This window comes from Amia ocellicauda, chromosome 7, assembly GCF_036373705.1.
Source record: "Amia ocellicauda isolate fAmiCal2 chromosome 7, fAmiCal2.hap1, whole genome shotgun sequence".
Lineage (NCBI taxonomy): Eukaryota > Metazoa > Chordata > Actinopteri > Amiiformes > Amiidae > Amia > Amia ocellicauda.
The window spans coordinates 48,420,623-48,433,734 of record NC_089856.1 but is presented as its reverse complement, the minus strand read 5'-3'; the positions used below and the strand labels follow the sequence as shown (position 1 = coordinate 48,433,734).

Genomic DNA, 13,112 nt, shown 5'->3' with positions numbered 1-13,112 from the left:
ATCCCCACCCCCTTCGCGGCTCACAGTAGCGCTGGAGCGCGGCAGCCCGGCGCGCCGCTCGCCCGGGTTGGGTGCGGGTCGTGCGGCTGTCCCGGCGGCTGTCCGTGGCCGCAGCTTCCGTGCGAGCGGCCGGGGCGCTGCGGGCTGCTCCTCCGTGAACTACACCTCTCTGGCACCCGGGCACGGTGCGTAGGAGATGAACTTTTTGGGTGGAAAGATGGGTCCCAGTGTAGCCCCAGTCCAGAGCGGTATTTTTTAACACGCAGCCCGGTTGTGTCTGTGTCGTTGTGGGTGCTTGTGCACGGAAGAAACACCGAGGTGTATTTATAAACGTGTCCGTATGAAGCAGCTGTGTGTGTGTGTGTGACGCGCTTATTTCCTCTGCTGGAAAACGAGCCCAGCTGTGTGCAGCACAGAGCCGTGTGTTAAAAGTGTGTCGTCGGGGGGAGGGTGTCGGTTGCCGGCTGTGAGGCGCGTCTGCAGCTTTCCTCAAAAGACACAAAACGAAAAAGACACCTCGCACCGAACGGGCTTGTTGCGTCATTTGTTGTGCTGGAGGTTGACATGATCATCCTCGGCTTCCCTGGGTGCTTTGTGCTTTTTCCTGCGCTTTGATTTATTTATATATATATATATATATAATCGTATATCGCAGTAATAAAGCCCGGTAAACAGTAGTGTGTGTCCTTGGCAGAGGTGTGTGATGTCGGTGGAGAATGGTCCCTCTCTCCAGGCTCTCCCCACTGTGTGGTTTAACAGTTTGCCATGGACACACACACCAGCAATGCCCTTGCTTTTCTTTGGAGAAAACGGGGTGAAATTATACTCACACTGGAGCAAATAATTCAGTGGTTAATATCCCGGGTGTTTTGGGGGGTTATGGTGGGGGGCGCCGAGCAGGGCGCTGTTATTGTGGGGCTGCGCGATAAACACACCGGTGTAGTTCACGCTGAGCCGGGCTGCCGCCGCCGCCGTCTTCAAAGTGCGTCATTGCGAGAGGAATAGAAACAGACGCTCATACGGGGGGGAAACGAGCTGTTTTTGTTTTATTTCATATCGACGAATTTTGTACTTCTCTGATTTTCTTTTTATGTGAAAAAACAATTCGGTTTTGATTTTTTGTAATGGGGTGGGGGTTGGGGGGTTGGGGGATTCTGAGCTTAAAAACCGAAAAACAATGTAAAGTCCGCTTTGGCCCTTATCTGTTCTATTGTAATACATATTTGTGTGTGTCTGTGTGTGTATATTCATTTATATATATTAAAACACACACATTGGGTTTGTAAAATCTATGAATAATAGCTGGCCCAACATGCTTTGTCTCAGTTTTTAAATTCCTGATGCTGACATGGTTGTGGCTTCTCTAAAAACAACTCATTGATGCCTGGTTTTGATCTTACTGTAAACTATGTTTGGACACATTGTGCCAGCTGATCTACAAACACATACATGTTTTTAAAAGTTACAGGCATGCTGTTGGCCATGGCAGTGGTATATTAATAATCCTAACTTGCATATTTTTGTTATATATAAATATTGCTTATGTAGTATTTATTGGGCGATCGTGAATTAAAATAAATACGTATTTGGCTATCATAAGTCCGAACCCCCACCCCACCCTCTGCTGAGTGGAAAGGAAGGATTGGGTTGAACGTGTAGTTGAAAGGGAGCATGTTTTACTCCCAAAACACAGGAACTGTTTTTATTTCAGGAGAAAATCACGTCTCTGGCTCCACAGTACTTTGAACAGGAGACCCCTTCAGTTTTTACATTTCCCCAAGAAAGGTGGTCTCTGCTGCCTGCACTGGTGTGTCCAGTGTCCGTTGTCCTGCGAAAATGGGTTGAAAAAATTAGTCGAAGAAATAAACTCCGGCCAAAATTCAAACCCCCTTAATTTTGAAATGGGGTATTTTCACACTTGTCACAGGAAAATAAATAAATCGTGCTGACCTGCCAGATTACTTTTCACAAACCAGAGAGAGTCGCGTGTGATGCACAGGACGTGCACATAATGCACGAACACAGTAACACAAAGACACATGCATAGCAAAAAATACACACATAAAAAGCCCAGTTGCTCTGAGCACTTTTCAGGTGGTTCGTATCTGTGGAGTTGACCCAGGTCAGGTGAACGGTGGCTTCTGAGAGCGCTGAGGCCACAGGCCGGGACTACATTGGCTTCTCTACTTTTGTATTTGAAATTGCAAATGCTGGCTACGCAGTGTGCATGTCTTAAAGCTGGTATAATTGCTTATTTGATAAACTAAAGAAAAATTAGAATTGTGCAAGTGTGCATACAATGATGCGTAAACTGCTGTGAAATTTATTTTGCACAAAGATTTGAAAACCTTAGTACACTTTGAATGGACAGTGCCACGACCTCACACTGGCCACAGGAACGGCACACGCTCGGGGACGCACAGGTTCTCTACATTTGCCTCCTAAAGCTTAAGCATGTCAGTGTGAGCAGTATATTGAGCCGAGCGTGTTTTCAGTACTTCCATTGGGATTCCTTGCTGGGATTGTTGTGGGAAACAGTGCTGTGAAAGTTAGGATGAGACTCCGTTAATGAAGCGCAAGGTGATAGCAAGTTAAAAACACAGACGTAAATAAAGAAGGGCAGAAAGAAAAGACGCACATTCCACGTGATTTTAGTTTTTACTTCACATGGGCGGCTGTGTTTGAGGGATCAGTTCGATTAGTGCTCAGTTTATACACCTTAGTTTATTTCACTTTACTAGCAACTTGAAAAACTTGTCCAGTTATAATGGAGCCAGTTGGCAACCGGTTGCAATCTGTGTTTACCGAGAGACGACTGACTTTGAGGCCCACGCGGTGTATTAGCCCAAGTGAACGACAACTAATAATAAACTGGAAAAAAGAGAACGAACATTACTTTAGTACATACTTTGCATTTTCAACTTCCTGGTCTGATAATATTGCAAGTTGTGCCTATGTGTTTATTTATGTCCAAATAAATTTAAATAAACATCCAGCAGAAGTCACCAGTGCTTTTGAACCGCTTCCAAGAGTCAATCTCGGACTGCTTTACATAACCGGATTCAGAGGAAGAAGGAGCTGATGACCAGACAGCTTGTATAAGGGGAAATTAAACCAGTAAACCCACGACAATGACAGCAGCAGCAGCAGCAGCAGCGTCACCCGGCTAACGACTGTGTTTCGTTGTGCAGGACAGCATTGTAATGTAACAGTCATTAAACTAGTTTGCGTTGGATAAATAATATTAATAACAATAATAACTTTATATTGGTGGTTTAGGAGATTAGTCTTGCTACTCTGTTCCCATCTGCCTGGCGTTAGCTGTGCCAGAGGCTTGTGTTGAAGACCAGGAGAGTCGCGCTGAAGATGACTGATCTCTTGGCCTGCATGGTGCCGTGCCCCGGCCTGGCATCAGAGCGGGCATGACCGTCATTTCGAGACTCTAGATTCATCGTCTAAATTCAATCAAAACTACGTAACCGGAGGACGTCTTCCTCTACTCGGGCCTGTGCTCGCTGCGTCTCGCTGTGTCGTTTTGATCTTAATCTCAAGGGTGGGCTGTGGTTTGTGGTAAGATGTATCGTAAAATAAATTAAAAAAGAAAGAACAAATATTTGACAATTGTTTTTACGAGGACACTTCGCATTATGAGTTTTGTGTGTTAACTTTTAGAAATTGGCTCTTTTATATGTGTGTTTATTTGACTGATTTTATTTATTAAAGCTCTCTCGAGTCTCGTTGGATTGAAAGTATCAAAAACAAATGAGCAGGAAGTTCTGTGGTTGAGAATAAAATCGGGGTGCGGAGTTGGGGAGGGCTCCCTCTTTTGTTCGGCCACGAGAATAGTGTTTTTCATTTAATCGGATTTCAGATTAAATGTGGAAAATCTGATCTGTGCACGCCTGTACAGACGCACATGATCTGTTTTCTGTATTTATTCTATATACATATATATTTAAAGAATTTGCTTAGCTTGGTTGTTTGTTTTTTCAGAGGTAATTTGCATGGAAAAGCTAATAACCCTGATGATGTCACTTTACACACATAGACAGCGAAAGATGAGTCTGGATAATATCTTAATTGCAGAATAGGGGATGGGGTTTGTTTTGATTTAATTAGTGTAACTATTGCCTCTGTGATCCTGTTTTTTTACCCAGTATTGAAGGGAACTGCAAAGAGTTTAACACAGTTTAAATTATAATCCAGAATGTTTAGCCTTCTAGTCTGGAAGCATTGCTTCGCTGTTTTCATGGATTGTTTTAATTTGTTTTATAATCAGCAGCAAAATAACATGCTTGCAATACATGGAGGTGTTCAGTATCGTCGTTTCTTCCTTCCTTTCTGGTGTGTCTGTTTGGGATTGCTGGGCGCTAATGAAACTCACAGTGGCTGTGAAACCGTGCAGCTTCCTCTGTATCATACAGTCAATTTCTAAATGGACCCATTTGTCCAGTTATTTTTGAATAAATCAGCTCATTTGTCTAAATGTATTTCTTCTTGTTGTCCTGAGCGATTGGTCTGCAGACACCAGGGCGAAGGTGCAGGCAGCTGTGATAGGGCCGACATCAATCCACACAGTTTAACCCAGCGCTCCCCAGCCCTCACTCAGTGCGACCCCTTTTAAAATGCAGGCGAATTTTTACTTCACCCCCCAAAAGCATGAGCGAACTGGATCAGCATTGTCCTGTCATCAGTAGTGCAACATCTGTGCTTTATATATAATACATTCAAAAGCGTTTAATATTATCTTATCTCGTATGTATAAAGTGTGTGTGTTTTCATCTCTGCGTACCCAAAATGAGTCTTGGTCGCAGGAAAGAAAGACAGATTTAACCCCTTAATGCAGGGGTTTTCAAAGTGCGGCCCTTGGTGATGTTTGATGCGGCCCCCCAAAACCAACCTTCAACCACCCCTTTCTAAACCTTTACTATATTTTTACACTTAAAAAAAACAATTCTGTTACAAATTGCAAATGTAATTTGTGGAAAAATAATTAAAACAACAATTCAAGTTCATTAATGTTCCCTAACAGAAATGTATCGGAAATAAAAAAGATATGATTTGAGACATATTTCGTTTTCAGAAGTGGTTCATTTTCTACTGTGGCCCCACCATCCCACGCAACCTCTGGAAATTGCCCCTCCATCACCAGACACTGGAAACCCCTGAATGCTGATAATGAAGCTCGTGGTGTCTGAGCAGGTCTAATATCTTCGCTCTCCACATGTTCTGTTTGAGTGGGGCTTTGCTAAATATGTTCCATGCAGGGGATTAAAAAAAAAGAATAATGTAAATAATCAGGGCAGAAACACTCACCGACGCACAGTGTCATGCAGGAACAGGGCGACGGGTTCGGGTCTTTCTGTGTGAGGCACCATGGTCGAGGTACCAGCAGTGGGAGAGAAGCACACCGGAGCAGCTGTCAGGGAGCCAGCGTTCCTTTCCGCGTCCTCGTGCCCTCGTGTCACAGAGCGCGGGGGCGTGACCAGGTCATCAGCGCAGCGTGAACCACGCAGGCCTGTTTTACACGCCGTCTGAGCCTTGGCTGGGGGAGACCTCTTTCCTTCCATGTGTGGCAGCCTGTGAATTTAATGTACTAAGCCAGCTTCTTCGTTTGAGTGTCTCCAGACGGCGGTGTTGGTTAGTTGGTGGATTTGCGTGTTTTATAGACAACTTCACGTCTGCAGGAGCGTCAAGACCCATAAAGAAAGGGATTTCGACCCAGGCTTTTAAAATAACTCATTCAGGGCAGTTCTTCAGAGCTGTGATCAAATGACCCAAAAGGTCTAGTGCTGTAACATCACAGACTCGGGTGTGAGGATTACAGAGTTACCGTCGTATTCATTTCTGCTCCAGTGAGAGTGTGACATTGAGAACTACGACGGCAGCTTCCCTGGCACTTGACAGCTCACTCTGCCACCTCTTAGTGTCAGTTACTGCCTTTTGCTCAGATCCGATTCCCCTTGTGTCACTGCAGTCCTTTCCAGCTCCATCTGTAGCTTTGATATGTTGTTGCATATTGTCCAGTTCCAGCATTGCATGGGGCTCATGTGGAATTGACCCCCCGCTCTGCTCAGTGTGGCCTTCAGATGGACAGGAGGCCCCTGGACACACACACACACACACACACACACACAGACAACCGCGATTTAATCGTTTTTTTTTAGACTGGACAACTAAAGCACGTTTTTGCACAGATTAAACTTCAGCGACAGAATTCAAATTTAAATTGTTGGTAATCCGGAGTGGTCGTGAATTTAATTGTACTCTCGACATGTTACCCCTTGCAGCAAGACCAGGCATATTTAGTATTTCTGTATATCCAAAGTGGTTTATTGTATTTATTAAAACATTTTATAACAAACTGAAAATGAATAAGATCGGTGTTCCCCAGGTTCAGAATGATTGTAGTGAAATGTAAGTTTAGATGTTGCGTGTTTGTGCGCGTTGTCATTTCCCGTTTTAAAGCCAATGAAATCTGGGGCCCTCAAAATGTAAACGGACCACAGGATTGGCTGTTGAAGTCTTTGTGGAGGGGTCTCGATGATTTGGGGATTGCCGGTGTGCGGGACAGTGCGGCGTGTGAGTCAGTGGGAGGCTCCGCCTGTCAGCAGCAGTGCCGTTGTGTCATTGTTTCTTTATGACAGTTCGTGGTTTCCATGGAAAGATTGACTTCAATTCAAAGTTAGCCTGGGGGTGAGGAGGCTAACCTTGTAGCTCACGTCTTAAGGTTTATGCAGCTGTCTTACTTGATTTAGACTAGACTAGACTGACTGTGTGCTAATCTGATGGCTGCTGTCTGTAGGACTGGAGTGGCAGGACCGGAGCATGCAAACATGCTGTCCCACAGGGAGACCACCCAGGCCTCCACAGAGACGCACTGGACAGGACCACAGCGCAAGTCTATATGGCACGGGGGGGCATTGTGTTCAGGTGTTTCTTATGAAAATACATCATTTAACCTATTTTTGTATCAGTTCGAGTAGTGTATTTGTGTGTGTGTAACAGTGTTTTAATAGAGTTGTTGCTGAAAAGAGTTTTGTGACTCAGGGTCCACTACCGGTGGAGTAATTGCTTTCGTCCAGTTAATCGGCTGGACATGGGGTAGTGCTGGACACAGGGCTCTGACACTGCAGGCCTGAGCTCGACAGCCCTGCGTAGCTCATTCAGCTGGTGTTCTTCTGGGGTAACCTTGCAAGAAAGCGCAAGATCACAGTTCATGTCTGCAGCGATTCTATAAATGATTATTATTTAGGCCTATTTCCTTATTGGTACTAAATCGCATAACTGAGTGTCGGTCTAGTGCAGCACGTCAGCCAGAAAGGTGGAAAAATAGCCTATATTTAGATTTTTTTCTTCTGCTTTCCAGTGAGCACCGTCTGCGCTGTAGTGCCACTAAGTGCCGAGCGACTGAGAGGAGCTCTTTCTGTCTGCAACATCTGTGTGATTTTAGAAACCGATGTCCGTATTTATGAGTGATGCTGAACTGTAGCGCACAGACTGAGCTGTGCGTTCATCACGGCTCCCGGGCTTCCAGGGTCCTTTGTGTTCAAGGGCTCCTCATTAGCAGAGCCAGTGTTCAATTAATCTGGGTTATTTTGCAAGTATTTTATTGATCTATTATCAATAGTTTTTGTTAAGTCAAACGGGAACCTTCAAGGGGGTTTTTGAGTTTAAAATGGGATGAATAAGAACTGAGGAGCTGATGCAACTGCGTGACATGGGTGCCGTGTGCATTAACACATTCCCTGCCAGACTGGATTTACATGCATTTCCCATGCAGCTGCACCATACAGCTGAACACGTGTTCCTGAGACCAAGCTGTCCGGGTCGGTGTGTCCCTGCCATGTACCGGCCCAGTACCGGCCCTCTTCAGTCTGGTGTCTCTTCACTGGAGATACCAGGCAGGGCCGAGCGGATGTCCTGGCTTCGTCAAAAAGGTTGTGGCTGCAAATATTTACTCCAGTCGCTTCCGAGGGGATGGGATGGAAAGCTGTGCACATCGGCACTCGTGTTGTGCCTTTGATGAGACGTGTCCATATCTCTCGGGTGTCTGCTTCAGTTTTTCATTTTAAAGAAGGTTTAAATGGGAAACTCCTCATCGTATGACGGCTCTGCCTCTGACCGCGCACCTTGGGGCTGAAACACATTTTCTGAGTCTACATATCTGTGTCAGCATACTTTTTAACTTTAATGATTTGATTTGGGGGGCGGGGGGTCACATTACCTGATAGAAACGTTCTTCAACACAAAGCATACTGGCTGAATAAAAACCCGCGGATAAAAATAGTCGATCTATTGAATTAGGCCCTCACCGGCAATCGCGTTCTCGCGGTTAGGAAGCTGTGAACCGCTTTCAGTGCTAAAGGAGCAGAGAGACGTGGAAATAAAGAGGACTGGAGTCGGTGATGACTGGATCAGACGTTTGCAATTGCGATTCGGGAACCAGGAACGTGCAAATGTAATCGGTCACATAAAAGAAACGGGCAATGTGCTTGTCAAAGGCGTACAGGCCACGGCCGTCTGAAGAACGTACACCGTACCTACCGTGGGTGAAAAACTGAAAGCACTCTTTTGTTTGGGGTGGTGGTGATGTATTTGGCTGTGATTGGACATGGCTCTTGATCCTTCCTTTCACTGTTAACGTGCTTGTATAATGTGTCCCCGACTTGGCTGCTCCAGAGACATTATCCGTCAGTCTCACCCGCAGCACGAAATCCACGATTTACGCACAGCCTTTGTCCCCTTTGTTGTCTGTCTTTTGGTTTATGTATTTATTTACAGTTATTTATTTATGGAGGTTCCCATCTGTTGTGTGGCTTGAACTGTGATGCATTTCTCTCTGAGGGAGCCTTTACAGAGCAGTCAATCTATAACCGATGCGTTGAGTGTGCTGTGGATCGGCGCAGGTTTCCTCTCCGAGCCAGGGAGTCAGCGGGGTGTCGAGTCCAAGCGGCCGGTGTCTCTCTGAGCAGCCGTTTAAGTGCCAGTGTGCCGTGGACAGGTTTCATTTGGGTGGTTGGAATAGTTTGAACATATTTGGTCAGGTTTGGTTTTCGAGTGCAGGTTTGACCACAGCATTAGAATTATTTACAGAAGGGCTTGTGCTGCAATAACGGAGCTGCACCAAAGCGGATTAAATAAAGTAAATAAATGAAAAGTTCAAGTATCCGCTGACTTTGATGGCTCCCCCCTAAACTCTCTCGTTCTGATTTGGGTTTTACGAGAGAGAGAGAGAGAGAGAGAGAGAGAGAGAGAGAGAGACCAACACCGAGCAGGAGTAGGAGGAAGAGTGCTATTTGTATTTACTTACTTATTGTTATTTGAGTCCCCCCCTCTCCTTGTGTCCTCTGGTCAGCGGCCGGGCGGCTCGCTGTGGTCTGCAGATCTAAGTACGCGTCTCCACCGGCACACGCTCGGCCCCGGTCTGACTCGGGCTCCTGCGTGTTCTGTCACACGTCATGCGCGCACACACATGTCACACAAGCCAGAGTCAGGGCAGAAAAAGCTGGACAAATGGGTGGTTTTCTCTCTGTTCTGTTATTTTTATCGACTGGTGTCGGATGGTATTTTTATGATGTTTTTCTTGTTGACTGAGGTTGAAGCTTCAGTTTCTTATATTGAAATTTTAAAACATGACCTGAAATCAAAGCCCTGCAAATAAAGCAGCTCCTTAGTGTCAAAATACAGATTCTCAATACAGCCCGAGATTCACAATTATCCTAACATACATCCGATACGCCTGATACTCATGGTAATTGTGATTGATGGCAGTGGGTTTGATCGTGGTGTTTTAGTGCATCCCGTCCATGCCGGGCCGTCTGCGTGGCGCTGTACTGTGTGTGACCCGTAAACTGAGGACCTGAAACGCAGCGCATGGCTGGCGGGGGCGTCTGGCAGCATCCTCCCTGTCCCCCCACGCAGTCTGGAGACAGCCGGCTGTTTCTGACATGGTGTTTTCCTCAGACAGAGAGAAGTCTTTGCAAGATGACTTAAATCAAACTCCACAGTGAGGAGGACTCGTGCTCGTGACGTGATGACCCTGGTGCTCATCCTCTAGGGCCCTGCCACCCCCTGCACCATGGCACCGTGCTGCGGACTCACACCTGTGGAAAGTTACGGGCGTAAATAACAACACACTTCTGATTGATTCAACTTAGACTCGTTCCTCACGGAATATTTTAAGTCTGCGTGCCTTATTGTATTACATGTCACATGTTGCTGGCAACATGTGACCTTTGCGCTAAAGTCAGGCCTGGCCTTAAATACTCTGTCTCCAGGGTCTTGAGGCGCCGCTTGTGGTTTTTACCACATTAAACGCTGTTCGTTTTCATGTCGCCGCTTCTCGGCCCCTTCAATGATAATTCCTGTTAATGATGTTGCAAGAGGGAATTTCCAGTGAGGTGCATCGGCCCAGCGCCTGCCACGATTCTCCTCTGTGTTCGAATGAGTCAGAGGGCTGGCTGTCTGTCTGTCAGAGATCCGGCCCGATTGACAGACACGCTTGTTGTGTAGCTGTGCTGCAGTCCGGGCACCGATGTTTGGCCGGTCCTTGCTGAGCCTGTGTGAAGGGCCTCTGTGAGTGTTTGTAAACTATAACTGTTGCTGTTTTGCAGAAACCTTATTAAGCAACAAACCCACGTCTGAGTTTGGCGGTAAAAGCAGAGAGACAGTAGACTGTGGGTGTGGAGGTGTGCATTTTAAACACATAGCTTATAAATACATTAAACCTAAATAGGGCCAAAGTATGTGAGTCTTTGCCCCCCCTTTTTAATTTTGTTTTTGTTTTTCATGTCGTTTATCTCTCTTTCCCCGCAGTGAGGAGAAGACCGAAGACCACGATCCGCAGGGCCAGAAGGACAAGGCACCGAAGCCCAAGAAGCTGAAGAGGGAGCGCCGGGATGAGGAGCAGGCGGAGCCCACGCCCTCTGCCCCGCCACCAGGCCCCGGGCCCCCGCAGCAGCAGCAGGTGGAGCCGGAGCAGGATATGGGGGAGGCCGGCCGGGCCGAGCCCTCGGAGGCAGCAGCGGGAGCAGCCCCCGCCCCCCCAGAGCCCTCAGCCTCTCCCAAGCAGCGGCGCTCCATCATCCGAGACCGTGGTCCCCTGTACGACGACCCCTCGCTGCCCCAGGGCTGGACGCGCAAGCTCAAGCAGCGCAAGTCCGGCCGATCGGCTGGAAAATATGACGTCTACCTGATCAAGTGAGTACAGCGCCCCTCTCGATTCGCTGTAGACGCCCCTGCCTCTCGACTCGACTTGATGTAGACGCCCCTCCCTGGCCGACACCCCCGGCCTCTAAGAGCTGGGAGTCTCTGGAGCCCCCGTGGCTGTGCAGAGCCGGTTAGTTTAGGGCCCGTCATTCAGGAACAAATTGACAATAATTAGCACTTGTGAATGCAAGTGAATTTAATTGCCTAATTATCTGTCTTTTTATGATAACATTTGTTCCCCTGCATGAAAATATCGTTTTTGCCAGAATAGAGGCTGGAATTAGACTGTCCGTCTGCAAATGGAATTTCTTTCAGCTTTTTACTTTTTTCCCCAGACTGCACGGCCATCTGTGGGCTTTGTGTATCTCAGTCTCATCATAGACTCCGGTCTCTCTTCGTCTCAGTCTTTTTCTTCGTCTTCGCCTTCATTGTCTTTGTCATCTTCCTTGTCTCAGTCGCCGTTACCCGACAGACATGTTTCACAGACGCATCACAGTGCGTGCAGCATCAGTGCTAAGTACACTGAGATTAAGGACGCTGGCCCTATTTCCTGACTGTGCGAGCTGACCGCCCCCCTGGGCCTCAGACGCTGCGCTCAGGGTGTGAACCGGATCAGCCCCCGCGCGGCTGCGTTTCCCACAACAACAATGCGGTGCTCAGCTGCAGGGATCTGCCTGTTGCCTAGCCCTGCCTGATGTCTTCCTCACACCGTGCACACATTCGTTCAGCCGCTGAGCACCGTGTCAGTGATCGTGTTGATCCCAGGCACAACGGCTGAGTTATCCTCTCTGTGTAGCTCTGCCGAGGCCCTGCTGCCGCTGTTTGAAGCGCAGGACGTTAATGCGCATTATCGAACCACAGCGTTGAGTCAGCCACGCTCCCAGTGTGTTCCCCACGGGACCAACCCATGCTTAGTGTATGCACTGTCACTCGTGTTTCTATGTAGTGTTATAATAAGAATAATAAATACTCATAATTAAGATCATTAAAGTGCTGGATATTTCAGTGTTTACAGATGGTTTCTAAATGTAGGGGCTGAATCACTTTATTGCACTTCCTGCTCATATAAAACAGTTCAGAGATGATGACATGTGTTGGCTCGGCCGTGGTGGTGAAATCCCGGGAACGCCGGCGTGTTTCTGTGGACTGTTTCCTCCTCTCCGGGTCTATGGGCAGCAGACTGAAAAAGAGAAGCAGAGAAGCTGCCCGGGCTTGTCTGATGGTGGCGCGTGAGAGACACTGCGAGCGTGACAGCTGTGTTTTGTTTTGTTTTGTTTTGTTTACGAGTCAGGCTGCAGCGGTGCCGTGCGAGTGATGAAGTGGGCATTGAGTGGACTGGCAGCAGTAATGGCTTTGTATAGGCGCTGTGGTGCGTCTGCCGCGCGTGTCGGACCAAAACACAGCGACAGGCGGGCGCTTTCTCCCCAGGTTTATATCTCGGCACGTCGTCGGTCTGACACCTCGGCAGCTGCTTCCCGTGGTGATATTGAGGAGAATAAAATGCCCAACCGGCACACACGCACAGTAATATCTGCCTGTTTCAGAGGCAGCATGCTAGTGCAGTCTCTCCAGCCCAGAGCTGCGAGGACAAGGCCGCTGTCATCGCGGTGTTGTAGAGGTCACCGAGTCGAGCCCATGTCCGAGCCTGGCAGGCATAATGGGTCTGACCCTCGGTTTCAGTCAAATACCGATTTAATTTATTTGTTAATTTGTTGGATTTTATTTTGTTAATTATTTTGATTTGATTTAAATCCGTGTTAACTCTGCATTGAATGTGTATACTGTGTGGGCTCTATAAGTGAGGTATCTGGGGGGCTCTGTGAAGAAATTGTGCACAGCGAAAGCATGCAGAGCTGCTGAAAGTGGGTTATTCACTTCGACATGCCACTCGAGTGGGGAGC

General features: G+C 47.4%; 1 protein-coding gene across 1 annotated transcript in view; it reads left to right on the top strand.

The window, feature by feature from the left end:
* Nucleotides 1-13,112, top strand: part of mecp2 (methyl CpG binding protein 2) — a 32,715-nt gene that overhangs the window by 396 nt on the left and 19,207 nt on the right. Inside the window, exon 2 of the mRNA XM_066710109.1 lies at nt 10,819-11,202. Coding sequence (XP_066566206.1) covers nt 10,819-11,202 — 384 coding nt within the window. The remainder of the gene's footprint in view (nt 1-10,818; nt 11,203-13,112) is intronic.